The sequence below is a fragment of the Pleurodeles waltl genome, chromosome 8, assembly GCF_031143425.1.
Source record: "Pleurodeles waltl isolate 20211129_DDA chromosome 8, aPleWal1.hap1.20221129, whole genome shotgun sequence".
NCBI lineage: Eukaryota > Metazoa > Chordata > Amphibia > Caudata > Salamandridae > Pleurodeles > Pleurodeles waltl.
The window spans coordinates 1,347,320,528-1,347,347,786 of record NC_090447.1 but is presented as its reverse complement, the minus strand read 5'-3'; the positions used below and the strand labels follow the sequence as shown (position 1 = coordinate 1,347,347,786).

Sequence of the window (27,259 nt, the reverse complement as noted above, 5' to 3'; positions counted from 1 at the left end):
ATAGCCATATTTATCTGAGTAAAACAAGACCAAAACGACAAGAATAATCAAGCAAAGATACAATTATTCAAAGTTTAAAGTTCAATATAGCGCTTAGAAACACAATAGCTCCAACTGGGGCTATCGCAACGTCGTTGACGGAGTCGTTCCCAACAATCTGACGGCACTCATGAGGAAGGCGCGCTGGTCACAAAGTCGCACGGACCCCAGGTACAGAACCTTTGGTAAATGAGGAAAGAAGCTTTTGCACGGAGTCAGGGAGGTGAGGCATCGCTGGATCCAGCGCGGTGTTGGTTCCTTACTACAGGGCAGAGGAGGTGATAGGGCGTCGGTACGAGGCGTCAACTCCTGATGATCCGGCGGGGTCAATTAATCCAATAGGTGCATTAGTTGACCACATGGGGTCACAGCCAAGCCAAAGGGTTACAGGTGCCGCAGCAGAGTGAGGGGTAATGAACGTCGGTGACACAGCACTTTGAGACTCAGGAAGTCAAGGAATTCAGTGAGGCTGTGGTGGCGTTGGGCCTGCTGTGGTGGTCTGGGTCGTTGCATTCCAGTTGGGACCATGGCTTCGTGTTACAGGAAGTGGCGCTGAGTTGTGCAGCGGCGCTGGTTCTTGAGTCGTCTGGAATCAGTGTCCCTGGTTCTTCTTGTTTTTAGGCCAGATTTCACTCCCAGAGGCCCAAAAACTGGAACAGGCACCACTTGACAAGTCAGGCCCCTCAGCAGGAGTACCCAGGTGCTGGCAGGTGAAGTCTGTGATGTCCCTGAGACTTCTTGACAGGAGGCAAGCTCAGTCCAAGCCCTTGGAGAAACTTCACAAGCAGGATTTCAGAAAGCAAAGTCCAGTCCTTTCCCTCTCAAGGCAGCAGGCCAGTACAGCACAGCTACGGGCAAAGTGGCAGGTCTTCCTCAAGCATCAAGCTGTTCTCCCTGACAGAGGTTCCTCTTGATCCAGAAGTAATCTCAAGTTGTGCGGTCAGCAGCCCAATACTAATACTAATTTCTGCTTTGGAGTAGGCAAACTTCTAAGTAAAGACTTTGTAGTGCACAAGACCCTGCCTCTTTCTTACCCTGCCCCAGACACACAGAAAGGGGGTTGGGGACTTTATTGTGATAGGACAGACACAGCCATTTCAAGTGCAGGTGACAGCTCCTCCCTCCCACTCTAGCCAAGGAAGACTCATCAGGATATCCACCACACCTCAGCTCCCTTTGTCTTACTGTCTAGAGTGAATTCACAAACAACTCAATTGTCAGTCTGACCCAGACATGTATTCAGCAGCCAGGCAGAGGCACACAGTGGTTAAGAAAGACCATACCCACTTTCTAAAAGTGGCATTTTCAAACTGAGAATCTATACAAAAAAACCTTACCACAAGATGTATTTTTAAATTGTGAGTTCGGAGACCCTAAACTTCAGATCTCTATCTGTTCCCAATGGGAATTTGCACTAAAAATATATTTAAAGGCAATCCCCATGCTAACCTATTGGAGAGATAGGCCTTGCAATAGTGAAAAATGAATTTTGCAGTATTTCACTATCAGGACATGTACAACACACCAGTACATGTCCTACCTTGCAAATACACTGCACCCTGGCCTTGAGGCTACCTAAGGCCTAAATTAGGGGTAACATACATGTATTAAAAGGGAAGGTTTGGGCTTGGCAAGTAGGTAGACTTGCCAGGTTGAACTGGCAGTACAAAAATGCACACACAGACACTGCAGTCTCAGGTCTGAAACATGTTTAGTGCTGCAGGCCGACTAGTAGCATTTGATTTACAGGCCCTGGGCACACATGGTGTGCTTTACTAGGGATTTACTAGTAAATCAAATATGCCAATCATGGAGAAACCAATCCAATTTAGACAGAGAGCTCTCGCACTTTAGTACTGGTCAGCAGTGGTAAAGTGCCCACAGTACTAAAGCCAACAAAAACAGGTCAGAAAAAGTAGGAGGAGGGAGGCAAAATGTTTGGGGATGACCCTGCAGAAAGGGCCAGGTCCAACACCCAGCAACATACTGGGAGTTGTAGAATGCTGCACGTCAAATCAGTATTCACTAAACATTCATTAACCAGGAGGTTTTGCAACCTACTGCAAATCCACATTTTGTAATACTTCTGATTAACACATTAGTTACATTAGAAAATGAAACTGAGGTCAAACACCAGCCAGAATGCTCTTTTGCACATTCTGTTTTGCGATTTGGACTTCATACATGAGTCCCTAAGTCACAGAAAAATTTCAGTGAATTAAGTGTGTGTGATTTCATTTTTAAGTATCTGAAGAAAAAACTCATCAAGGGACCAAACTGCAAACATCATACCAGTTTCTTTGATACTCATTCTCTAAGGCATTTTTAAAATAAAATTCCTTTTCAGATATGCAACAAATCACATAAGTCAATAAAAATATTTCATAAATACTGAAAGCAAAATAAAATGTATCTTTAAAAATAATGTGTTTTCAACAGACTTTAGCAGGTAAATCAATTAAAATGGCTTTAATCTGCACATGAAATCAGTTCTGTTTTTATTATATAAAACCCCCTAAATCTTTGCTCATCCTAAACAGTGTTTATAAACAAATACTAATGATTTTTACTTCAAGTTATTACATGAACAAGTATATACCTAAGGCTATATTTAGAGTTTGCAAAGTAGAGTGTTCCGCCAGGGGCGAAGAAGCTTCCCTACTAAAGGGGCTTTCTCCGACAAGAGAGTAGGTGTTCTGGGCAGAAAACCATTGATGGAAAATGTCGTCTTGGTTGTCAGTGCTGAAGGAATCTATGTCACCAAATAAGGTCCCACAACGAAAAGACACATATAAAGATGGGCAATAAACAGGTGGAACATCAGAGTAAAGCAATCTGAGGGGAAAGGAGGTGCTCTTGGTGTAAGAATGGAGTTCTGGTGGTAAGCAACACTCTTGATGGAAATGAACCTATGCTACACAGTATGTGAATTACATAGTAGTGAGACTGCTCTTCTTGCCATTACAGACAATATATGACCGATCAAGAGTAATGGCAAATAAGCTCTAAGCGCTCTTCAAAATGTTAGCACTTCTTTTCACATCTCACACCAAATACCTATTGACCAGCTTTTCTAACTGGGTCTTCATGATTCAGCCCAGGCATGGTTCAATTCATTTCTTGCTTATATATCTGAAGCTGTCCAACTTCCTCTTTTTTGTTCTACCTTCCACCCAGTAACACAGGAGTTCCACCAGGCTCAGCTTTGAGCCCTACTCTCTTCAACCTCAACATTTTCCTTTTAGCCTTGCTTATAAGGTTTGGGTTCCCATTCATTGCATATGCAGATGACAGCTAGATAGCAGTTATCTTTAAGGGCACTTTAGTTGAGACTCAGTCCAAATTCTGTGTGAGAAAATGGGTTGTTGGTTGGCTGAGTTGTGGGCCTTGGTCAAGCAGCAACCACAATCCTTGGCAGGGTAAGACACAAACAAATCCCAAATTAACTTATGCTCTACCTCCTGGCAGCTTGGCACAGAACAGTCCGGCTTAACTTAGAGGCAATGTGTAAAGTATTTGAGCAACGCTTCCACCAGTAATAAAGTGAAAACACCACACAAAAGAAGAATCCCACAACAAGTTAGAAAAATAGTACTTTCTTTCAAAAACAAAACAAGATCAAAACAATAAAAATCCAATCAGTAAAACCAGAGCTATGCAATTTCAAAATTGTAGTGGAAATAGCACCAAAAACACAAAGCGCCAACTCTGGACATTTGGGGGCACCTGAGTGGGACAAAGTCACAAGGTCTGGCCAACCGCGATGGTGTAAGGGGTGACTACATGGAGCCAGTTAGGCCAGCTGAACGCAGTACCTTATATCCTGGCTTGTGGATCGTTGTGAGGATCCATTTAGAAGATGTATTGCGCAGCCAATGTGATGCTTAGGTTCAGAGATGTTGCAAGGCTGCAATGCCAGGGACCTCATCGTCATTGACGATCTCATCAACGTGGTTCAAGATGCAAAGTCCAACAGTCAAGATGCGGCATGCAGTTGGGGAGATGCGTCAGTTCCAAGGAGCGCTGAGGAAGTAATGCGGAGTCTGATGTCATTCTCAAGACTGCCGCCAATAAGAGATGTGAGGATGCATCATGCAATGGCAGTTTCGTAGGTAATACAGGGTGTCACAGCAATACATGTTTTTGTGACAGGTCCAACCCACTCAGTAGATGCATCAGTTCTGCTCAGGGTTGCACCACACAGCAGAGGAGATGTGTTGGTTCCACTGGATCCACAGAGGCTGGGAGTGTGCCAATAGCCCACTTCCAAGTGTACTGGACTGGGATGGCATTCCTTGGCAGGGTAGAATTACAAATGGCAGAGTCCAGGTGCAAGGTTGTTGGAAGACTGTTATGTACCTGAGGCTTCAGATCTGAAGGCCAGCCAATGAGCCCTTGGATCACTCTAGGTTCTGAGTTCATGAAGTGCAGGTCCAATCCTTCTCACCCAGGCAACAGGACAGCAGGTCATCAGGGCAGCAGTTGCTTCAAAGCAGCAGTCCAACAGAGAGGCAGTCCATGTAGCAGCACAGCGGTCCTTCTTCAGGGCAAAGTACCCACAGGTCCAGAAGTGTACTGAAGTAGTGGTGTCTGAGATTCAGTACATATACCCAATTGTGCCTTTGAAGTGAGGAAAACCTAGAGGCATGCCTTTGAATTGCACAGATGCCCCGCCTTCCTGGCACTGGCTACAGGGTGTATGCAGCCTTACGTGTGGAGACAGGACAGAGCCTATTCAAGTGTAAGTGGGGCTAGGTCTAGCTCCTCCCTCACATCCTGGCAATGATGAGCTTGCTAGTCACACCTAAGCTCCCCATTGTGTATGGCTGCCAAGGAGGACTATGCCCAACTGTCAACCTGTCCCAGATATGTGACCTAGAGACAGGCTGCAGGCACCAAATGGCTAAGGCAAGAAAATGCACATTTCTAAAAGTGGCATTTTTAAAACTGTAGCTAAAAATCTGACTTCACCTTAAGTTAGGATTGAAAAATTGTGATCCTAGAGACACCAAACATGAAGGATTTGCCTGTTCCCATGTTCAAATTCCACTTATAATAAGGTAATTCCAAAGTAATCCTATGGGAGCAGTAGGCCTTGCAGTAGTGAAAAATGAATGTAAGAGCTTTTCACTACCGGGACATGTAAAACCTAGAAGTGCATGCCCAACTTTATAAATACACTGCAGCCTGCCCTTGGGACTGTCCAGGGCCTATTTTAGGGGTGAGTTGTATGTATTAAAATGAAAGTTTGGGCCTGCCGCAAGGTTTATTTTACCAGGTTGAAAAGGCACTTTAAAACTGCGTGCACAGGGTCTGCACTGGCATGCCTCAGACATGTTTAAAATGCTACTTAAGTTGGAGGCACATTCAGTGCTGCAGGCCCCCATTAGCATTTACTTTACAGGCCCTGCGTTTTGGTACTGGCACTTTACTAGGCACATGTAAGTAAATTAAATATGCCAACAGGGTATGCACCAATTCAACATGTTTTACAGGGAGAACACAGGCACTTTAGCACTGATTAGCAGTGGTAAAGTACACAGAGTCCTAAAGCCAGCAAAAATGAAGTCAGAAAAAACAGGGGGGCAGAAGGCAAAATGTTAGGGGATATCCGTGCCAAGGATGCCCGGTCTGACATTCTGTGACTGCATACAAGTGGTATGCCCCTGGATAAGTACAAACTCTAAAACTAAATGGGGAAAAGACAGAAGCACTAGTCCTCATCAATTACCCCAACATTTGGAGATCAGCCTGGCAGGTGATAGAGCTAGGACCAGCAACCACTCCTGCCACCTCAGTCCAGAATCTAGGGGTACTTTTGACTCATATCTCTCATTTAAGAATCATGAGAATCAAATTGCAGCAGCATGTTTTTTTGTTCTCAGAATTCTTAGTCCTGTCCTTCAAACTAACCTACACCAGCAAGTCATCCAATCAGTCATAGTTTCTCAGAAATACTATTGCAACTCCCTTCTACTTGGTGCTTCTAACAACATCCTGCAGTCTTCAGTTAGCTAAAAACTCTGCTGCATGTCTTATTTTGTAATACCAACTAGGTCATCTGTTTCGCATCACCTTGATTTACTTAATTGGCTTCCTGTCTCAAAACACATCCTTAATAAAAACTCTCTTCACCTGTCAATGCGCTCTACTCAAGATGTGCCCATCTTATTTGTGGGATAAGCTTATCCCTTACTGGAACATTAGAATGTATTAGTTCTTTTTAGGTTGAGCACATCAGCGTGCTTGCGCTGCCTTTCGGACATGTTGGTATCTATGTGGGCTTTTAACCATGCCCACCTCACGCCCATCACTTTCACTCGTTCGTGGGCTTGCCTTTAAAAAATTATTTGATGACATTGGCAAATGCTTTATGTTTGTCCCGCCTTCAGGCAATTTTGTTACCACCTTGAGGACCAACCCTGTTACATGGACAATTGCACATTTGCCGATATGTTTGACTGCGAGCAAAATAATGTTTCCTTTCATGTCTCTCCTTCGCGCTCACGCGCACGGCAGCAGTGGCATTTTGAATTGACATGCTTATGTCAACTGTTTTACCTTACATTTCCAATTTATGAGGCAAGAAAAGTCAAGTTAGGAATTTACAACACTAATAGCTCTAACTTGTTTTTAGGTATATAGGTGCTTTGTCGTTACTTGTTTATTGCAGGAAACTATGTATGTAATTAGACATCACTGGTCAGATCTTTAATGTACTACCAACATTTACAAAAGGGACAGTGTTTATGTTGTAAAGTGGGATGTGAGCATTCAAATAAGAAATAACAGCAATACATTGTTTCATACAGGGCTGTGTTGACGTTCACCCGAGCTCTAAATAACGAGTGTTGCTGTTACTGTGAGTCTGTGAAGACTTTTCATACCCTTCAAGTTCCGTCTTCAGTGAAGTTTCATGATTTTCCTTTGCCTTGTTATGTGCGGTGTTTTTGCTCTGACATTCACATCTGAAGTTAGCTAGCGAAATTCCTGCTACTTGAGTATTTGCAACTTTCTTGCATGTAGGAAAATATATGCAGAATATTTCATAGGAAAGTTTACATTATGTAGATCTTTGCTAAGCAAAATGACATTGCGACGAACAGCACGATTTCCTTCTTAGTATGTCTTCAGCACATCATTATTATTTTGTTAGATGAAGATCTTAACGACGTTTATTGCAAAAAATCACTATTGCCATGCAGATGTCCAGAAACGAAAAAATGTACAAGCCAGGGGTCAGATTTTCTCATTGTTGTGCACCGCTCCTCGAAAAATACCTGGGCTGTGTTACGCGAAGTAGCAGAGAATCAAATTAATAATGTGTGGTATGCCGATAGCCTTAACAGCAACGCAAATGGATGTAGTGATGCGCACAGGCAATGTTAAGGGACAAATAAAATTGCCTTTCGGTGACGAGCATTATTTTTCGGGATTTTACATTTGGGGCAGACCCTCAAATAGGGCTGTAACTTTCTTTTTATTTTGTTTTATGCAGAATTTCCACAAGGTTACCTTCCATCAACCACTGAAGATAAAAGGCCCCCAACACGTGAACTGCACAACATGCCCAGAGTCTGCACAGTTCAGGCAGTAAGTGTAGGTTCTCCATGAACCCCATTTGCCATTGAATACCTCACAAAGTGCATGAGCCGCATATTTCTTTAGTGTGCCTGTTTCTTTAGCGTGCCTGTGGAGCAAATGTTGTAGTGTTTCTAGTGCAATTAGTTAAAGTAAAAACAGGTCGTATTTGATGATTTTTTTTTTAAGTCGAGCACAAGCGCTCTTACATGTTGTAATCTATCTGTGGACTTTTAACCACGCGCTCCGCACGCCCATCACTATCACTCGTTCATTGGCTTGCCTTTCAAAAATTATTGGTAAATGCTTTTGTCCCTCCTTGGGGCAGTTTTGTTACTGCCTTGGCAACCAACCCTGTTACGTGGATAATTGCACGTTTGCGGAAACTTTTGACGGCGAGCAAACTTCTTTTTCCATTTGTGTCTCTCCTTTGTGCTCATGCTCATGTCGGCCGTGGCACTTTCAATTGGCTTGCTTGTGCCATCTGTTTAACATTTTATTTTTAATTTATGTGGCAAGAAAAATCCAGTTAGGAATTTACAATGTTAACAGCTCTAATTCGAGCAAACGCAAGACCCATTTTATTGCAAATGCTTGTTTGCTTTAATGTTCCTGTATATCCTGTGACACCTTGGGATCTAGACCCCTTTACTATCTGGTTACCAAACACTGGAACGTCCCACCAGCCTTCCTATGTTCCATTTCAGATCTCTTGGTCTTCTATCACCAACTTACAAGTTACAACCTTCAAGTTCTCATTACATCCACAGATGTGAAACATAATCTGGAATCTACCTTGTGGAAAATGTCTCCGCCATTCACTCACTGCCATGAAACCCTTTGGGGTAACCGTGCACTAAAGAAATGCTTAAATAAATATATAAATAAACACATGTGCAAAGAAGCATTCTGGGCATGCTAGCTCTGGGTAAACATTGCCCACGTGATGACAGCGAGGAGTGAAATAGCAACTGAAACGAGAGTACCATCTGTGTAAGTGCAATGGCTTTATACACAGCTTGCCAGTGTGCCCAGGCACAGAAGCATGGAGGATGTCAATACTTTGAGGGGATCTCGCAGTAGAGGAGTCGGCTCTTTGTTCTCAAGGGATTAATAAAAGCAATACCATAAAAATCAGTGAAACCGCTCACAGTTCACACTTGCATAACTTGATTTATATTTCTAAGAGCAGTCTACATTATAACAGGATACAGAGCCAACATGTGAAGATAGAGGCTTGCAGAAATGTTTATTTTTTTAACTCAAACCAACAAATGTGTGGGAGTAACGGTATGCCAGCTAGGATAAGAGGAGCCTGACGGGGTGAGTTTTGAAACCTTTTCTGAAAGCACACTGAAGTGCAAAGGGAGGTTCTAGCAGTGTTGTCCACATATTGAAAAAGCCTGTTGACTTGTATGTCCTTTTCAAGCGTTTTCAAGCTCATCGAATGGCAACAGATAAATTGATGGTAGAGGCAATGTTGTAAGGTTTTTACGAAGGAATACTTTACAGATCACGCATCAATTTTTGAAGGTATTTCTGGCCGAAAGTAGAGCAGTTCTTTCAAGATGGCAGATGTGGTCAAGCCTTCTTTGGTTGCTGTTACATGAAAATCTGTGTTGACTGGTGTAAATGAGGACTCTAAGAAACAAGGTACTACAGTGTTGCCTCCATCGATGTGTGATAAGATGAAACCCTGGACTAGAGAATGGAGATAGGAAAAAGGCTTGATTTTTCCAGTAATGTAAGCTATAAGCTTGATTAAGGACAGGGGGTGGGGTCAACGGGAAAGCAAAAGTATTGGTGCAGGATGAAAGTCAAGGAGGGGAGCCAACTAAATTCACATTATTGACCCACTCCTGAGTTAGAAGCTTGGTAGTTCCTCCATGAAAATCCAGTCTTCCTCGGGTTGGGCTTCAAATACACTTTAGATATTCAAGGATGGATGAGGTCTTGGCAGGATTTTGATTTAAAGAGATTATTAGGTGACAACATATAGACCTAGTTATGAGTGGCCACTTAATTCAGATTGAAATTATAAGGTCTGCAGGAATACCACAGATCTGTCAACTTAAAGTCTGTGATAAAATGAGGAATACCAGAGCAAGTGGTCCCAGAATTATTGTTCCTCTGATAGATTCTCATTTCTTAGCTGACCTTCAGGGTTCAGCTTGTACTTGGGTGGATTTTTCGAGGCCAAACAGTATCCGGTGCCCTTGACATGAGTAACGCTGGGGCTGATGGAATACCGGATCATTTTCTGTCTCACTCGTAATAAGGGCTATAACTTGGCGTCATCGTATTTTGTCAATATATATTGGTAGGGGACATTTTCTCCCAGTGGCTCTTTGTATAACCCTGTCTAACCCCACGCGAAAGTGCACTCAAGACACAATCAAATATTCAGAAGCTCTTGAAAACCTCCAAGGACAAAGATGTGAGAAGAAAAAAAACAATGTATTAGCATGCCACCCTAACCACTGTCTAACTTATACTGCAGTGATTGTAGAGCAGTGTAAAGCACATTCTCGCATTCAAAATGCATATGTGTTACTGGGACACAACCACTGTACTAACTAATGATATGTTGGAGCAAGACAGATAAATAATTTATTTAATGATCTAGATTGGTATTTTCTAGAGTACATTAGCACATTCAGACAGTCTGACCTTCCCTGATCAATGAAAGCAACACATCATTGATTTATTGATTTATTAAAGATAGTGTTAAGGTGGAGTGTGTCTGGTATTACCACAACTGATTCTGAATATGAAACAAAAGACATTAACTTGCATACAATCTCCCTGGACGAGGTTCGTATCTTATTGTTCCGCTGGTTTTCCGCTTAAAGGTATTCCTGTGCATCAAACATAAGGCGAGAACGAGTAAATGGAAATATTTATCTTTATGATGTAATGTGTTTTTCCGGTTATTTTTATTATTTCTAAAATCGGAGAAGTGGCAAGACTTAATGAATTCTGCAGTCACTGGACCAAGGTTGGGATCTACGCTTATTAATCTGAATAACTTTATTAATATTGCGTATTCATTTGAGAGAATCAAAAGGTTCAGTAGTCATGATAAACAATACAGTCAATGCAATCTTTTAAAATGTATATTTACTTTCAAACTAACTAATAGTTCTCTGTCGCTGCCGGATCTGGCTTCTGCAGAATAAGAGACCGGTATTGTGCTCAGACTTGCATTTCAGTAGCATAAACACGACGGGCTGGATTTTAAACATTGTTAGTGGCATACTATTGAAATTAGAGATATGCAACGTTTTCCCCCTCTTCAGTGAAGTTTAGCGAAGTTTCCAAATTCCATCATCAATGTTACGATTTTCCGCATATAACTTTGTCTCATCCGAGCAAAGATTTTTTTCACATTGTAAAATAAGTTTAATTTAATTGCAACAACTTGAATTAGAAAAAAAATAGGCATAATGGTCAATGTTTGCAGATTGTGTCTCTACAACTTTACATTTGCTGAGTTTTTCATGTGACAGTGAGCAGCAGAACAAGCACTTACACCCTCAACAGGAAAGGCCCAAAATTTCCATTTTAACGGTGCAAATTGCGCATCCCGTAAAAAACAATGATACATGGATTGATACTCATCAGGTGCGCAGTGTTCGCCCCATACAGATTTAAGCATCTCTAAATGGGGTATCCCTTACTACTAACTTCTGTCATTCTCAAATAAGGTGCACAAAATTCGAATATGTGGCATGCCTGCATGTTGTTGCCACGTTTTATTAACAAAAACTTTAAGGGCAAAGCACCTTTTATGTGCAATTTACACCTTGGTTAGCAGTCTGGAGTTCACCCGTATAAAGGGTCTTCCACACTTTTTTGTTTTTCTGGAACTAGATGTACTAAATAAAATACAGAGTGCATCAGTCATGTAAAAATCAGATGTCTGCTGCAGTGTGGCCTTACGCCACGTCGCCACACCTACACCACCACATGTGTGCCTTTAAAAGTGCAGCTTCAAGGCTGCCAAGGCTGAAGTGATCTACTCAAATGCTGCAACCACCACAAGTCAAAGTGAACCATTGTGCTCGTCATAGTAGGCGCACACACCTTCCTTACAGCCTGCATGCAGTAACCCAGTTGGTAGTTGTAGCAGCATGCACTTTGCTGTCTCTCGAGCTCTAGCGCACCGCACACAGGGTGAACCCAGATTGCTGATAAGCCTGTAGACAGGTAAGGTTTGAGGAGTGAGGCAAAAGTCAACAGACTCTGGCGCTCTCTCGCTGAAGTAACACTGTATAGTTTTAGATGTCGGAGGTGGAAGGAGGGAGTTTGAAAGCTGACTTGGCAATACACAAACACTTGTAAGAGATGCAATCCATGTGCTGGCATCGCTGTGCCCCCCTACAAAAGAGTACAAATTGTACTACATTGATTTGCAGCTATAACTCTAAGTACACTTAATGCCCCAAAGCACCATCCTATCTGCATTAAATGTTATGCCATTTGTTAGAAATTGGGTCTTTGGTTGGCAGTCAGGTTACCCTCTGTGCAAACAAGAACCCTCACTCTAGTCAGGGTAAGTCACACACAATCCAAAATTATCCTGTGGCCACCCTTTGGTAGCTTGGCACAAGCAGTCAGGCTTAACTTAGAAGGCAATGTGTAAAGTATTTGTGCAATAAATCATACAATAACACCATATAGCACCACAAAAATACACCACACAGTGTTTAGAAAAATATATAATATTTATCTGGATAATTGCAGGTCAAAACGAATAAAGATGCAATGTGAAATTGTAGAGATATCACTGACAAGTGGTATATAGTGACTTAAGTCTTTGAAAAGCAAACAAAGGGGGTGATTCTGACCGTGGCGGACGGCGGTCGCCGCCCGCCAAGCGGTTCCCGCCGAAAGACCGCTGTGCGGTCAAAAGACCGCGGCGGTCATTCTGGCTTTCCCACTGGGCCGGCGGGCGACCGCCGAAAGTCCGCCCGCCAGCCCAGCGGGAAACACCCTTCCCACGAGGACGCCGGCTCAGAATGGAGCCGGCGGGGTGGGAAGGTGCGACGGGTGCAGTTGCACCCGTCGCGAATTTCAGTGTCTGCAAAGCAGACACTGAAATTCTTTGTGGGGCCCTCTTACGGGGGCCCCTGCAGTGCCCATGCCATTGGCATGGGCACTGCAGGGGCCCCCAGGGGCCCCGCGGCACCCCCTACCGCCATCCTGTTCCTGGCGGGAGAACCGCCAGGAACCGGATGGCGGTAGGGGGTGTCAGAATCCCCATGGCGGCGGAGCGCGCTCCGCCGCCATGGAGGATTCTCATGGGCAGCGGGAAGTCGGCGGTACACTGCCGACTTTCCGTTTCTGGCCGCGGCTGAACCGCCGCGGTCAGAATGCCCAGCGGTGCACCGCCAGCCTGTTGGCGGTGCTACCGCCGACCTCCGCCATGGCGGTAATTACCGCCAGGGTCAGAATGACCCCCTAAGTCTCTTTCAAGCACAAAGTACCTGGTTTGGAGTGGAAAATCTCCGCAAAGTGCAGCAGAAGAAGATATATGTGGAAAAATGGTGTGTGCGTCGATTTCTCCCCAGCAAACATGGACTTGCGTCATTATTTTTCACGCGGGGAAGTCGTGCGCCGTTTTCCGGTTTCAGTCCAATCCTGTCTGCCAGGGTCCCAGTAGGGGGTGTGGAAGTCCTTTGTGTGAGAGCAGGCCCTCCACCCTCCCAGCCCAGGAAGACCCATTCAAAATGCAGATGTATGCAAGTGAGGCTGAGTACCCTGTGTTTGGGGTGTGTCTGAGTGAATGCACAAGGAGCTGTCAACTAAGCCCACCCAGACGTGGATTGTAAGGCACAGAAAGATTTAAGTGCAAAGAAATGCTCACTTTCTAAAAGTGGCATTTCTAGAATAGTAATATTAAATCCAACTTCACCAGTCAGCAGGATTTGGTATTACCATTCTGGCCATACTAAATATGACCTTCCTACTCCTTTCAGATCAGCAGCTGCCACTTCAATACTGTATGAGGGCAGCCCCAATGTTAGCCTATGAAGGGAGCAGGCCTCACAGTAGTGCAAAACGAATTTAGGAGTTTTACACTACCAGCACATGTAAACTACACAGGTACATGTCCTGCCTTTCACCCACACAGCACCCTGCTCTAGGGGTTACCTAGGGCACACATTAGAGGTGACTTATATGTGGAGAAAGGGGAGGTTTAGGCTTGGCAAGTACTTTTAAATGCCAAGTCGAGGTGACAGTGAAACTGCACACACAGGCCTTGCAATGGCAGGCCTGAGACAAGGTAAAGGGGCTACTTGAGTGGGTGGCACAACCAGTGCTGCAGGCCCACCAGTAGCATTTAATCTACAGGCCCTAGGCACATATAGTGCACATTACTAGGGACTTATAAGTAAATTAAATAGTCCAATCAGGTATGATCCAAGGTTACCATGTTTAAAGGGAGAGAGCATATGGACTTTAGCACTGGTTAGCAGTGATAAAGTGCGCAGAGTCTAAAAGCCAGCAAAAAGAGTGTCCAAAAAGTGGAGGGAGGCAGGCAAAAAGTTAGGGGTGACCACCCTAAGGCTGTCAGGTCTAACACCATTGCTCCCACTATTGTGATCTGGGGACAGATTTACTAAGGACTTGCATTATCCTTGCATCATGCAATTCGTGACAAGGAGCCGCAAATCCTTGACTGAGATTTACTAAGCCACACAAAGTCAGTTTGTGTGGTTTTGTGTGGCTTAGTAAACACACAGTTACACAGCACAGAACATACTGCATCCTTGTGTTACTTTGCGTGGATAGGCACTACATGGCTACCTGGGTAGAGCAGGGACGTTCCCATGCATCAATCCATATATTTTGACACAGACCCAGATTCACAAAGACGTGCAAACTTGGGTCTGCGTCAAAATAGGGCTCCTATTGAACAGAGGCTTAACGATGAGAAATATCTTTATTTTTCCTCATTATTAACACACACGGAAAGATAATTTTGCCTCCAAGGATTGTTTTTGGGCATGACCGTGTCCCTCTCTGCACAAAAAATCCTGTCTGTAATGCAAACACCCTTGCACTATGTACAAGGGTATCTGCATTGGTACTAGGCAGCACACAGTGGACCAGCACCACGAGAGACCAGAAAGCCTTCATAGCTTTGTAAAAAAGGGACATTTCTGCCGTCTCCCTTTTAAGCAATGCAGAGCAACAGGTTGTTTTTATGTGTTACATTGTGTGAAAGAATAGGAAATATGCCCCAAGTTTCTAAATTGTGATTGTGGTGTCTATACTCAGACAAGGTCAAGTGGTGAATGGAGTCTGGAGCTTTAAAAATGTGCTTGTGTCCGGTCAATAAAGCTCAGAAAAAAATATCAGCTTTGTTTAAGAGAACGGCTCCGGCAGTACAAGGGCTGCAAGGTAGCTTATATAGTTCACAATCAACATACTAGCAATAGATTGTCAATCCCTTGGATTTCAGAGGCCAGTAATACTCCAGTTGCTATCTAAAAGGCCCCTGTTTATGCAGAAGTAAAGCAAAAACATGCATTTTTTGTGTGAATTTGTAGCAGAAAATGGTAGCACACATTTCCAGATAATTCTGAAAGTACTGCAAGCTCCTCTGCAGAATATTCTTGATCGATGTCTGAAGAGGTTGCCCAAAGGGAGGAAGATGAGGGCTGAAATTGACATAGCACTATTAGCCCCAAAGAAATCAGCATATGGTGGGCAGGGTAGGTGCTTTGATGAGCTATCAGCTTATCTAGCACTTTCTGAAGGTCCTTCCAAAAAACATTCAAAGAAACCTAAACAGATAGGATTAAGGAATAGGAGCTCAGGGATAGCAAACATAGGCCCCTCAGCTACAGGAGTAGGTGACTCCTGGCCTATTTTTAAAGGAAAATTCCTATGAAAATTAGAAAGTTATGATAGTGTTAAATACATTCTGTCCTGGATTCAACATTTCAAAAGATGAGATGCATCTCCAGCCAGTGTAATTCAAGGGGTAAAGAGACAAACCAAAACTGCCTTAACAGCTGAGAAACCCATTCCTTGAAAGGAACCTACCCAGAGGCTCTAGATCAAAGATTATTGCCCCAGACCATGAAACCGCTTGTCTCTAGCCACACAGCAAAGAAAGCCACGAAGACTGAGGGAGGAGGTAGATTTTTCGAAAATAATGAAGTTCAGTGATAATGAGTACTATCAGAAACCATAACAATCCAAGTGATTACAATCCTCCTGTGTTCAAGAAAAGCCCAAGCTCAGGGAAGCCGTGTAAGAAATAGGGTCTTTGGTTGGCAGTCAGGTTACCCACTGTCCAAGCAAGGACCCTCACTCTAGTCAGGGCAAAGGAGAAGTACACCCGGTTAACCCCCACTCACCCTCTTGGCAGCTTGGCACAAGCAAAAAAGGCTTAACCTAGAGACGATGTGTAAAGTATTTGAACCAACACACACAGTAATTCTGTGACAACACTACAAAATGACTCAACACCAGGTTAGAAAATAGCCAATATTTATCTAAACAAAACAAGACCAAAATGACAAAAATCCAACATACACGAGTGAAGTTATGAAATTTTAAAGATTAAACTTCAATATAGCGCTTAGAAACACAAATGCTTTGATTAGGTGATATCACGGCGTCGTGACAGAGTGGTTCCCAACAATCCGATACTAATGGCACTGGTCACGGAGTCACACAGACCCCCAAGTACAGTACCATGTGAAAATGAGGAAACAAGCTGGTGCCCGGAGTGGGGGATCATGGCGTCGCTGGATCCGAGGCAGCGTCGGTTCCAGTGCTGCAGAGCAGAGGCGTCACAAAGAGGATTCGGATCCCTGCTACAGAATGGTGGAGGTCAGGCAGCATCAGTGCGAAGCGCTGGATCCGCGCACTTCCGGCGAGGTCGATATCTGGCGGTGAAGTCGGATGTCACGGACATTGGTGACATGCAACTTCGGGACTCACAGTGTCAGGGACTTCGGCGGGGCTGCTGCTGCAACGGGCCTGTGGGGTCGTCACACTCCAGCGAGGACCATGGCTTCAGGTGCAGGCAGTGTTGAGGAATCCGGCAGCGGCGTCAGTCCAGGGTCGTCCGGAGTCAGTGTACTTGGTTTTTCTTGGTTTTCCACCAGCATCTCCTTTCAAGGTCCCAAGGACTAGATTAGGCACCACTTGGCATGGCAGGAGTCTCAGCAGAGAGTCCAGGTGCTAGCACAGGAAGTCTTTGATGGTCCTGAGACTTCAGAACAGGGGGCAAGCTCAGTCCAAACCCTTGGAGATTCTTCTCAAGCAGGAATATAGCACAAAGTCCAGTCTTTGTCCCCTTTCACAGGCAGAAGCAGCAACTGCAGGATAGCCCAACAAAGCACAATCACTAGCAGGGGCAGCACTACTCTTCAGCTCTTTAGCTCTTCTCCTTGGCAGAGGTTCCTCTTGGTTCCAGAAGCAAATCTTGAAGAAATCCAAAGTCTGAGGTTTTGGGTCCAATACTTATACCCCTTTCTGCCTTTGAAGTTGTCCAACTTCAAAGAAAAGTCTCTGTTGTTTACAGGATCCTGCCTTGCCCAGGCCAGGCCCCAGACACACACCAGGGGGTTGGAGACTCATTGTGTGAGGGCAGACACAGCCCATTCAGGTGTAAGTGACCACTCCTCCCTCCACGCTTGCCCAGATGGCTCATCAGGATATGCAGGCTACACCCCAGCTCCCTTTGTGTCACTGTCTAGAGGAGATTCACAAAAAGCCCAACTGTCAGTCTGACCCAGACAGGGGATCCACAAACAGGCAGAGTCACAGCATGGTTAAAGCAAGAAAATGCCTACTTTTGAAAAGTGGCATTTTCAAACTAACAATCTAAAAAGCAAATTCACTAAAAGATGCATTTTATAATTGTGAGTTCAGAGAACCCAAACTCCATATTTCTATCTGCCCTCAAAGGAAATTGCACTTCAAGATTATTTAAAAGGCAGACCCAATGTTAACCTATGAGAGAGATAGGTCTTGCAACAGTGAAAACTGAATTTGGCAGAATTTCACTTTTAAGACGTGTAAAAACACATCACTACATGTCCTACCTTACATATACACTGCACCCTGCCCACGGGGCTACCTAGGGCCTACCTTAGGGGTGCCTTACATGTATTAAAAGGGAAGGTCTGGGCTTGGCAAGTGGGTACATTTGCCAAATTGAATTGGCAGTTTAAAACTGCACACACTGCAGTGGCAGGTCTGAGCCATGTTTACAGGGTTACTCATATGGGTGGCACAATCAGTGCTACAGGCCCACTAGTAGCACTTGATTTACAGGCCCCAGGCACCTCTAGTGCACTCTACTAGGGACTTACTAGTAAATCAAATATGCCAATCATGGAAAAGGCAATTTCACATAGAATTTCACATAGGGAGCACTTGCACTTTAGCACTGGTCAGCAGTGGTAAAGTGCCCAGAGTAACAAAAACAGAGTCCAGCACATAGCAACAACCTGGGAAGAAGAGGCAAAAAGTTAGGGGAGGCCACGCAAAGGCTGCCCAGTCTAACAAGCCCACATTCCCATATTGAGTAACGACACAAGATGCAGGGCAAGCAGAGCTTTATTTTGATGCACATTTACAAACCCTCCAGACAAGAACAAGAGATGTTCTTAAGCATTGTCTAGGCTCCACTCTATGTTTGGATGGGGTCTGATCAGTCCACAGGAGATTCAAGAACTACTAGGGTCAGATCAGATGGTATAAACAATATGCATATCAATAAAGAAATCAATATTCAACTCTATGGGCCGTATGAGTCTCCTTCTACCTTCATATTATCTGCAAGCAACCTCAGATCATTCAAACATATAAATAAATGTCCCTGTGCCACAAAACTAAAAATCCCAGCTCCAAGAGTGCTTAGAACAAAGCAAACCTCTCCTGGGGTCATGTATTCCCTGACACTGAAGATTTAGGGTGACTGAATCAAAATGAAAGAAAAGGCTCCTTTGGGGGGCTGCTACTCTCCTGGAAGCCCCCTAGCCATTTAATTTGAGGTGGTGCCCCTGCTCCCTTTGGAGCATCACTTTCAAGAAATATGCACATGTTTATGCCCTTGCAGGGGTTCACAGGGAGAGTCCTTGTCGCCTAATTTATTTAGGTCCTGGCACTGCCTTTGATTATCAGTAGACTTTCTGCTCTTTTCCTTTACATTGTGCATGCTTGGAGCATATACCCTCATTTTGTTTCTTAACTCAGTGTTTCAGGCCCATGTGGGGCACCCACAGTTCTGTGTTTGGGCACCGCATGGAAGCTCTCACAGCCCCCTCAATACCTGCCAGCTCCTGCGGACCTGCACAGCTCTTGTGCTCCCTGAGAACCTTAAGCCCGTCACTACCGAAGGCATGCCCAGGGTTGTATGTCATTGTGGATTTAATTAACTTAGGCAGATTCTGCTCCAATCTTATTCCTCTCTCAGGAGCAGGCTTATCCTTGCCAAATAGAAATATTAGGTGGAGGGAGACTTCGATCTAACTGCTAGCAGTAAAGTAATTATCTTAGCCCAGCAGGGTAGTTCAAATTCATAATGTAATTAAGGGTTGATTTAGACAAATGTGACCAAAACCCAAATTATGGGAAGGAGTGCAAAAATGTCCAAGTTAATATTATATTTGCACTCGGGCCTTTGTTAACCCATAGAAGCACATTCCACTTTTCTCTGGGTTGGTCCAATGTGAAATGTGATTTTGGTGCTTCTTTCACCTACAATGTGAATACAATAAAGCACTACAGACTTCCAATCAGGAGTGGCTCCTCCGCTATGGCAAAGGAGCGTCGCCCCCCCACTGCCCCGCCAGCAGCAGCAGCTGCAAAACATTTACAGTAAAAACATAATAAACTATGTTTATTATGTTTTCACTGCAAAGGGAGTGGGGCCACGGGCGTGACAGGGACTATGGGGGAGTGCTGTGCATGTATGTTTGTCCAGCTGTCTCGGGCCGGCCAAACATACATGCGCACTAGGGTCTGTCTAACCCGGCAACGCACTGCCGGATTGGAGAGTGCAGGCAGAGGCTCCCACTCTGCCTTGGAGCGCCCAGCCATGGCGCTCTGTTGAATCCTAATGCTGCTTTCATGCTGCCAGCAGCATGAAAGCAGCGTTAGGACTGGACGCAGGGCAGGCTGGGAGCTTGTGCCTGCAGATGAGGAGCGTTTCGGAGGGGGCGCGGCAAAAAAATGTAAGTTTTTTTTTCTTTTTTTTTATTGTTTTGGTCGCTCCCCTTAACCCCCCACCACACACCGCCCCACCCCTTCTCCCTCCTGCAAGCCGCGACTGCTTCCAATAAAGCAGCACAAAGTCACAGTGCAGTAAAAAATAAATGGGGAGATAGCTTGTTGAATGCCCCCTTAAATTATAATGCCTCCTGTGTGAACCTGGCATGCTGTGTCAATAAAGAGAAGGATGACCACCTCCCATGGTCTTTGTCGTGTTACCCCCCCCTTGAGAACTGTGATGTGTACTGGTGCCATCCTGTGTCCTTTGATCCCCAGGGCCCCCAATATACTCACCAGTGACTTGTAGGTGGGCTGTCATCACTGTTTGACTGGTAGGTTTTTGACTGGACCTGACTGCAACTGCACCTGCTAAATGCCTGTGCTGCCTGTGTCTCTACTAGTAGCACTGAGAGAGAATGCGGGGCTGCAACACGCACCCGCAGCACATCTAGTGAGGACCCTGCACCGGGTTCCAGCTGCAAAAAGGAGGATACATGATAATCAAACACTGCCCCAGAGATGTGAGAGGCTCAGAACTGAGACTGTGAGCCTAATTTCGAACCACCGAGAATGCGGGTATTAAGAGACTGACCTGCAGGTCGTGGACACAGTAACCTGCTTGCACTTCCCGCTGTGAGATGGCTCCCAGCATTTGCCTTAATAGACTACTTTTACCTTAGATGTAGCCGCTTTTTAAAACCATGCATTCCCTTGCATAATCTAGTTCTGCTATATTGCAGCGTCGCTGTAATAAGGTACTTTTCCATTTCTTAAAAAATGTTTAAGCCCGGCGTGGACAGTCGTCATTGAAGTCTACTGTGTGAGAAATTAGACTGAGTTTCTACCTCCGTACTAGCTCCCTAAGAAGCCTTAGATTGATGACTTCACTACGCTGAGAGGCAGGTGCTGAAATGTCCACTTAGCTTCATTTTTCAATACAGTAGAGGCTTCAGTACATCCAATGGATTCAATGCTAAAAGGTCTTAACCACATTGGTTATGGCGCAGTAAACCATCCGCGCCTGGGGCCCTAAAACAGATAAGACAACTTGAATATAGAGAAACTTGAAAATTATTGTAACTACTTCTTTGCTTACTTAATATCTATAAATTGTGAGCCTATCCCATAATTTTCGCCACTGCAAACAAAAATAAAATACAGTATATATGAATGTGCATGTCTCGCTGGATTCTTTACATCGGAGTCAAAGCACTTATATTAATTAACAAGAATGTAAAAAATATAAAGAATTCCTGAGAAGTACCTCGTGGTATTTCTTCACCGTTTTTCCTGAGGTGCACGTGCAGGTTCGCCAGTTCACGGAGCCACAGCCACAGTTTCCCCCACAGCGCTGGACGAGAAGGCAGCGTGGGAAGAACACGGCAGTTGTCAGTTTCAACTCTTCTCTTAGATTAACCGATTGGTTTCTCGGAGTGCAGCTGTAACGTTTGACGTCATCATTCAGCCTGTCCAGGTCAACTGCAATACAAAACAATTGCTCAGAAATCACTGTGCAATTAGGAATGCTAATTCAAATGAAAAGAAACACTATTGTGAAATCTGTATGATTAAAATAGTTGCACTGGTCAAATATATTTTCATTGAAGACAGGGGAGGCTAGGCTACACCCTAATTAAACGAGTTAGCGCCACAGTTCCGAGGTATGTTCAATTAAGAAAGGCAGTGCAGGTCACTAACCCCTGACTGCCACTCGACACAGATTATTTATGAACAATTCATTCCAAGATCAACTCCATTAAAGGCTGGGGTGAAACCAAAAGAGATGGCGACACCATGCATCTTGCTTCAGGTGAATAGCTAATCATGAGAATTCTCTCTGTGGACATTTGCACTGCACATTTCCTCCTTCTGCTGGTCATCTCAATGCACGATACCATTAGCAATTATGTTAATCTGTAGTGCAAGACGAATGCATTCGAATGAAAGTTCCCAAACTTTAAGAGTATTTGAAACTATCAGCAGTACCATGTAAGGCAGTTTCGTGAATGTGACAATCCTTTCACCGCAGTAGATTACATCACCGTTGGTAGTCACACAAATCCATTAGAATCGCCAAGATTTCTGAAAAGGGTTTGAGAATGAATGGGTGGATGAGTGAATGCATAGAGTTATGTATGAATGAGTGCATGGAAAAATAGATACACACATACGAATGAAAGGTTGAATTGATGAGTGTATTGATGAATGATTGCATAGATACTTCATTAAGGAATCATTCTGACTCCAATATTGTTTAATCTGCTTTTAGAAACACTTAGAGGCATATTTAGGAAAAGTGACGCTGCATCATATGCAGTGCCGCCCATTAGCGCCCCTCTAACGCCACCATGTGTGCGTCGTATTCAACATACGGCGCACCATGGTGGTAGTTCGGAAACTAGTGTCTACATTTTTTATGCTAGTTTGACGCTTTGCAGGATTAGCGTAAACTTTTTTGACGCTAATCCTGCAAAGTACCTAGAGGCCCATTGAAAACAATGGGAGCCTCCTTTTAACACCTGCTCTGTTCAGGCATTAAAAATGTCCCCAAAAGTGGCTTTCAGATTTCTTTGCACTATTTTTTCAGCTCCCTTCCATACATTATGCCTGGCGTAGGCATAATGTGGTGCAAGGAGTTACAAAGTGGTGCAATGCATGCATTGCGCCACTTTGTAAATATGGCACAGGGTTTTTGGCCATCCTACGCCACATTAGCATAAAAAAAAGTACGCTAATGTGTCATTAGATGGCACCAGGGGCTCTTAAATATGCCCCTTAGAATTCTGATGCTGGTGTAGAAGGCAGGTGTAGTATTCAACAATTTACTGACTCTGCACTCTGATAAACTGTCTGACAAAAACAGTCAGAGAATTGCCTCTAGAGACTATTTTCAAAGATCAAGAACTATACCCAGAAGCGAATCAGGCAATTCTTTGGCTAAGATATATCGATGACCTTTTCATTATTTGGAAAGGAACAAAAGAAGAGGCTATACAGTTTGTGGATAAGTTGAATAGAAATGATCTGAATATTGGTTTGACATGTAATGTGAGTAGCTCCTCCATTGAATTCTTAGATACTGTGATAAAGATTAGGGAACAGAATATTACTACTGAACTGTTCCGGAAACACACGGCGGGCAATAGTTTACTACATGCCTCAAGTGGTCACCCAGACAGTTTAAAATGGAGTATCCCCTTCGGTGAACTACTAAGAGCAAAAAGAATTAGTAGTACCGATGAAGCTTTTGAGGCTGAGCAAAGGGAGATGACTATAAGATTCAAACAGCGGGGATATCCAGAATGGGTAATCAAGAGAGCAATTGATAAGACTAAGGGGATAAAAAGATCTGATACCCTTTTTGATAACATTACCAAACAAGAGGCAGATGACAATGATGGGACTAGACTCATTATGACGTATAATGAGGATACAAGACAGATTAATAATATTATTTAAAAAAACTGGAATATCTTGAAAAGTGATCCAGTTATTGGAGGTAATATACAAAAGAGACCCCAGATCACTTATAGAAGAGGACGTAGTTTATATGACATTTTGAGGTCCAATGATATTACCTCAATTCCACAACTGAGACAACACAATTTGCAAGGCTTCTTTCCGTGTGGCCATTGCAAAGCATGTCGCAACAGCATTATGCGGAAGCAATATGCTGTATGTAAACCTGGGAAAGTCAGACAGATCAATCAATTTATAACATGCAGTACCCCTTTTGTGATCTATGTTTTGGAATGTCCTTGCCTGCGATGGTATATTGGTAGTACCAAACATGGTGTTAAGAAACGGATCTTAGAACACATGCGTGCGATCACATCAAATGACGAACATTATCCGGTAGCAAGGCACTTCAAAGAAAAACACAATTCTGATTTTACCAAATTATCCTATTTTGGTATTGAACATGTTCCTCCACATCATAGGGGAGGGAACAGAGAATTAGTGTTAAGGAAAAAAGAGTCAGTATATATCTTAGAATTAGAGACTAAGACCACGATAGGTTTGAACATGGGGGAGGAATTAAATACTCATCTGTATGATAACCATTAATTTATCTTGATGAGACTCTATTATCTGTCTTTTTACCGACTGAGGAAATTCTTTATCAGCATATGTAATGAGTTAACATTTTATTGTGTATAGAATTAATTTTATTGTATATAGAATTAATTTATGAGATTTAGGTCAGGCACTTTGGTCAATTATGTGCTATGAGTGTTAATCTTATATTCAAACATTAATCTGATGTCTAAGCTTCCAGTTATTGATTTAACTATTTATTCACTTTGGATATTCCTTTTAGATACTCTGGGTCGGATGGAGAACTACCAAATTCTACTTGTTTTCTTCTACTCATTCTTCACAATTCTCACGTTATTATTGGGTGATCAACTTTGCAGATTTTCAGATAAGAACATTAAAATTAGTAATGTAGATCGTTTTTAGCCCTGAATAAGCTTATGATGATATATTTGCAGTGTATATTTTTTACTATCTGGTTAATTCTCTATTTTGATTTAAAATGATAATAATTTTACAGACATTGCGGTCTAGAAGAAAGAAATATGAATTTTAACAGATAGAGCACTGTTATTTGATGTGGTTGTTTCCCTTTTAAATTTAATAGTGAATTTTCATAAAAAACTGAAAGTACGATTTTATTAATAAATTTGGGGAAATGATTTGAAATTTAAATAATCATATCTAAATTATATCTAGCAATACTTAGGGGCGTGAACTGATCTTAGCACTAATAGTACTATTATGATAATATTTGCAAATAATTGTGTGGTGTTATTTGTTGCACATGTTAATTGTCTCATTTCTATGTTTATGTCAAGAGGGTATTTAAAGGGTAATTTATTGGTGATATATATCACGTGACCAAGGCTGCTGTGTCAGTCGAAACGCGTTGTGTGTAGATTAAACTGATTTTTTTTTGTTCCTGAAACCTGAGTGTGCGAGTATTATATATATTTTTTTCTTTGTTTAATTAATTACCGGCTGGCTCGTACCGGTTCTCGCACCACCCCTTTGGGCTGATTGAGATCTTATCTCGAGTATTTCGAACTTATATATATATATATATATATATGCATATATATATATATATATATATATATATATATATATGTGTGTGTATATATATATATATATATATATATATATATATATATATATATATATATATATATATATATAGTCACGGTTCCTCTAGGACTGGACTTATCCACAACTGGATCCAACAGTACACTGAAATCGCCCCCCAGTAGAACTGGGTATTTTGAAATTAATAAATGGTTGTATAAGGCCTGGAAGGGTGCTGGGTCATCTATGTTGGGGCCATAGTACCCTACTATTTTAAACCAGGACCCATGTAATCAACCATCTCCCTTTGGAATCCACAGTCACATTGCCCACCGTTGCCTTAATAGATTTTTAAAAAAGAATCGCCACACCTTTTCCCGCACAGAATCGATTTGTACTTGCACAATAACCAGCCTATTTCGTATGTTTAAGAATGTTTTCCCACTACTCCCTCAATAAATGGGTCTCCTGAAGAATGACCAACTCTTCATCTATTGTTTCAAAAATTACCAAATCTTCCTCCTTCTCCTCTTAACCCTAAGACCGTTTACGTTCCAGGATAGAACCTTCAACTGGGCATACTTGTCTGTAGACATTAGATAAAAAAAGAGCCCTGTGAGTCCCTACCTAACCTGAGTATAGTGTGATCACCAATGATAAACTCCATGAGGACAATTATTTTTTCTGTTTTCCCCATATGCTCCCACACCCAGTGTAAAAAAATAAATCTTTTGAGGCCCCCAACCCCTACCTGGGGAATCCTCCATTTTTTTATTGGGAGACAAATAAAGTTGCCCCCGTTTGAGCTGTCCACTGGGTAGCCCAAGCACATAATTTAGCGTGTATGACAGTAGCGGTATGACACTCATGCAATCGTCTAGTGAATCTTTTGAGCGGACAACCCCCTTCTTTTTAGTCAAAATAGGAGCGCTTTTATTTACCTGTTTCTTTTTCAGATTGATGTTAGCCTGCTGATTTTCCGAGCATTTAATGTTCTTTGGGGTACTTTTGACTGACCCGCTTCTCACTCTGCCGCTCCCCCTCTTAGTTCTTTGCGGGTGGCCCCCCATCCCTAGATTCCTGATAGATGAACCTCTGCTCTCTAAATCAGGAAGAGGGTTAGTAAAACCCACCTTACCTTTATGTGGGCTTTGTATCCGAGAGACTGGAGCTGAAATTGGCTCCTCAACGCATTTATGGACCCGGTGGCCAGCCGGCATCATGTATATCAGATCTTCTGAGCTCTTAGCCTGCGGTGACCTCCAGTTCCTATTTTCCTCTTCTTCTGTGGAAAGGATGCCAAGATCTTGGGTGAAGCAGGCAATGAAAGATCTTGACTAGTTGACATCTGGCAATGGAAGGGCGGAGTAGGCTCTAGATTCACCTTTTACAATAAGAAAGATGGCCATCTCTCTAGGACTTACTTTTTCTTAGTGCACAGAAGCTTATGCAGAAAGGTTAATTATGTGGGGTATGCCCCGGAACATCTTTCTCAGCACTTGGCAGTGAAGTTATAACTTGACTTTGATATAGAGACTATTAACCCTAGGTGGACAGTAAATCGGGCTTTGTTTCTCTTTTGATTGCTGAAAGCCTAAAGTGTCATACTAAAGAGTTTTTCGCTATAAACTGTGGATCTACTACTTTACAGATGGTTTGGGATGCATATAAGGCATAGATAAGGGGGAGGCTAATCAATCTGGCTGCACATAGACACAGATAAGAAAAGGAACAGATAAGAAACCTTGAGTCTGTTATAGCTGCAGTACAAGAATCACAATATAAAGCTCAGTTGTCTCTGGATAAACAACAATCAGTCAGTCTGGATGCCCAATTGAAGAGGGCCAGAGTAGACCAAGAGCCCTTTTTAGAAATTAGAAATAGAAGAAGATGGAAAAGCAGCCGGTACAAGCACTACGAATATGGGGAAGGAAGTAGTAAGCTCTTAGCATGGAAAACCAAAACAGACCGGACAAAGAACCACATTGCATCCATTAGAAATGAGGTTATAGGGTGTCACTGTACAGAGGAATCAGAGATAGAGGATGCTTTCACGTCTTTCTTCCAAAAGCTCTACACAGAGGACTCAGAGGTATCAGAGGATCGGATAATGGGCTTTATGAGTGGTGTTCAACTCCCTGGATTAAATGGAACATCACAACAGGAGCTGGAGGTAAAGATAGAGGTGGAAGAGGTGTACGAAGCGATAAAGAGCCTAAAACAGGAAAAAGCACCCGGGCCTGACAACCTATCAAATTAACTGTATAGATTACTCAAAGATGAGTTG

At 43.1% G+C, this 27,259-nt stretch overlaps 1 protein-coding gene across 1 annotated transcript in view; it reads right to left on the bottom strand.

The window, feature by feature from the left end:
- Positions 1-27,259, bottom strand: part of PDGFD (platelet derived growth factor D) — a 985,364-nt gene that overhangs the window by 144,880 nt on the left and 813,225 nt on the right. The window contains exon 6 of the mRNA XM_069202356.1: positions 21,131-21,345. Coding sequence (XP_069058457.1) covers positions 21,131-21,345 — 215 coding nt within the window. The remainder of the gene's footprint in view (positions 1-21,130; positions 21,346-27,259) is intronic.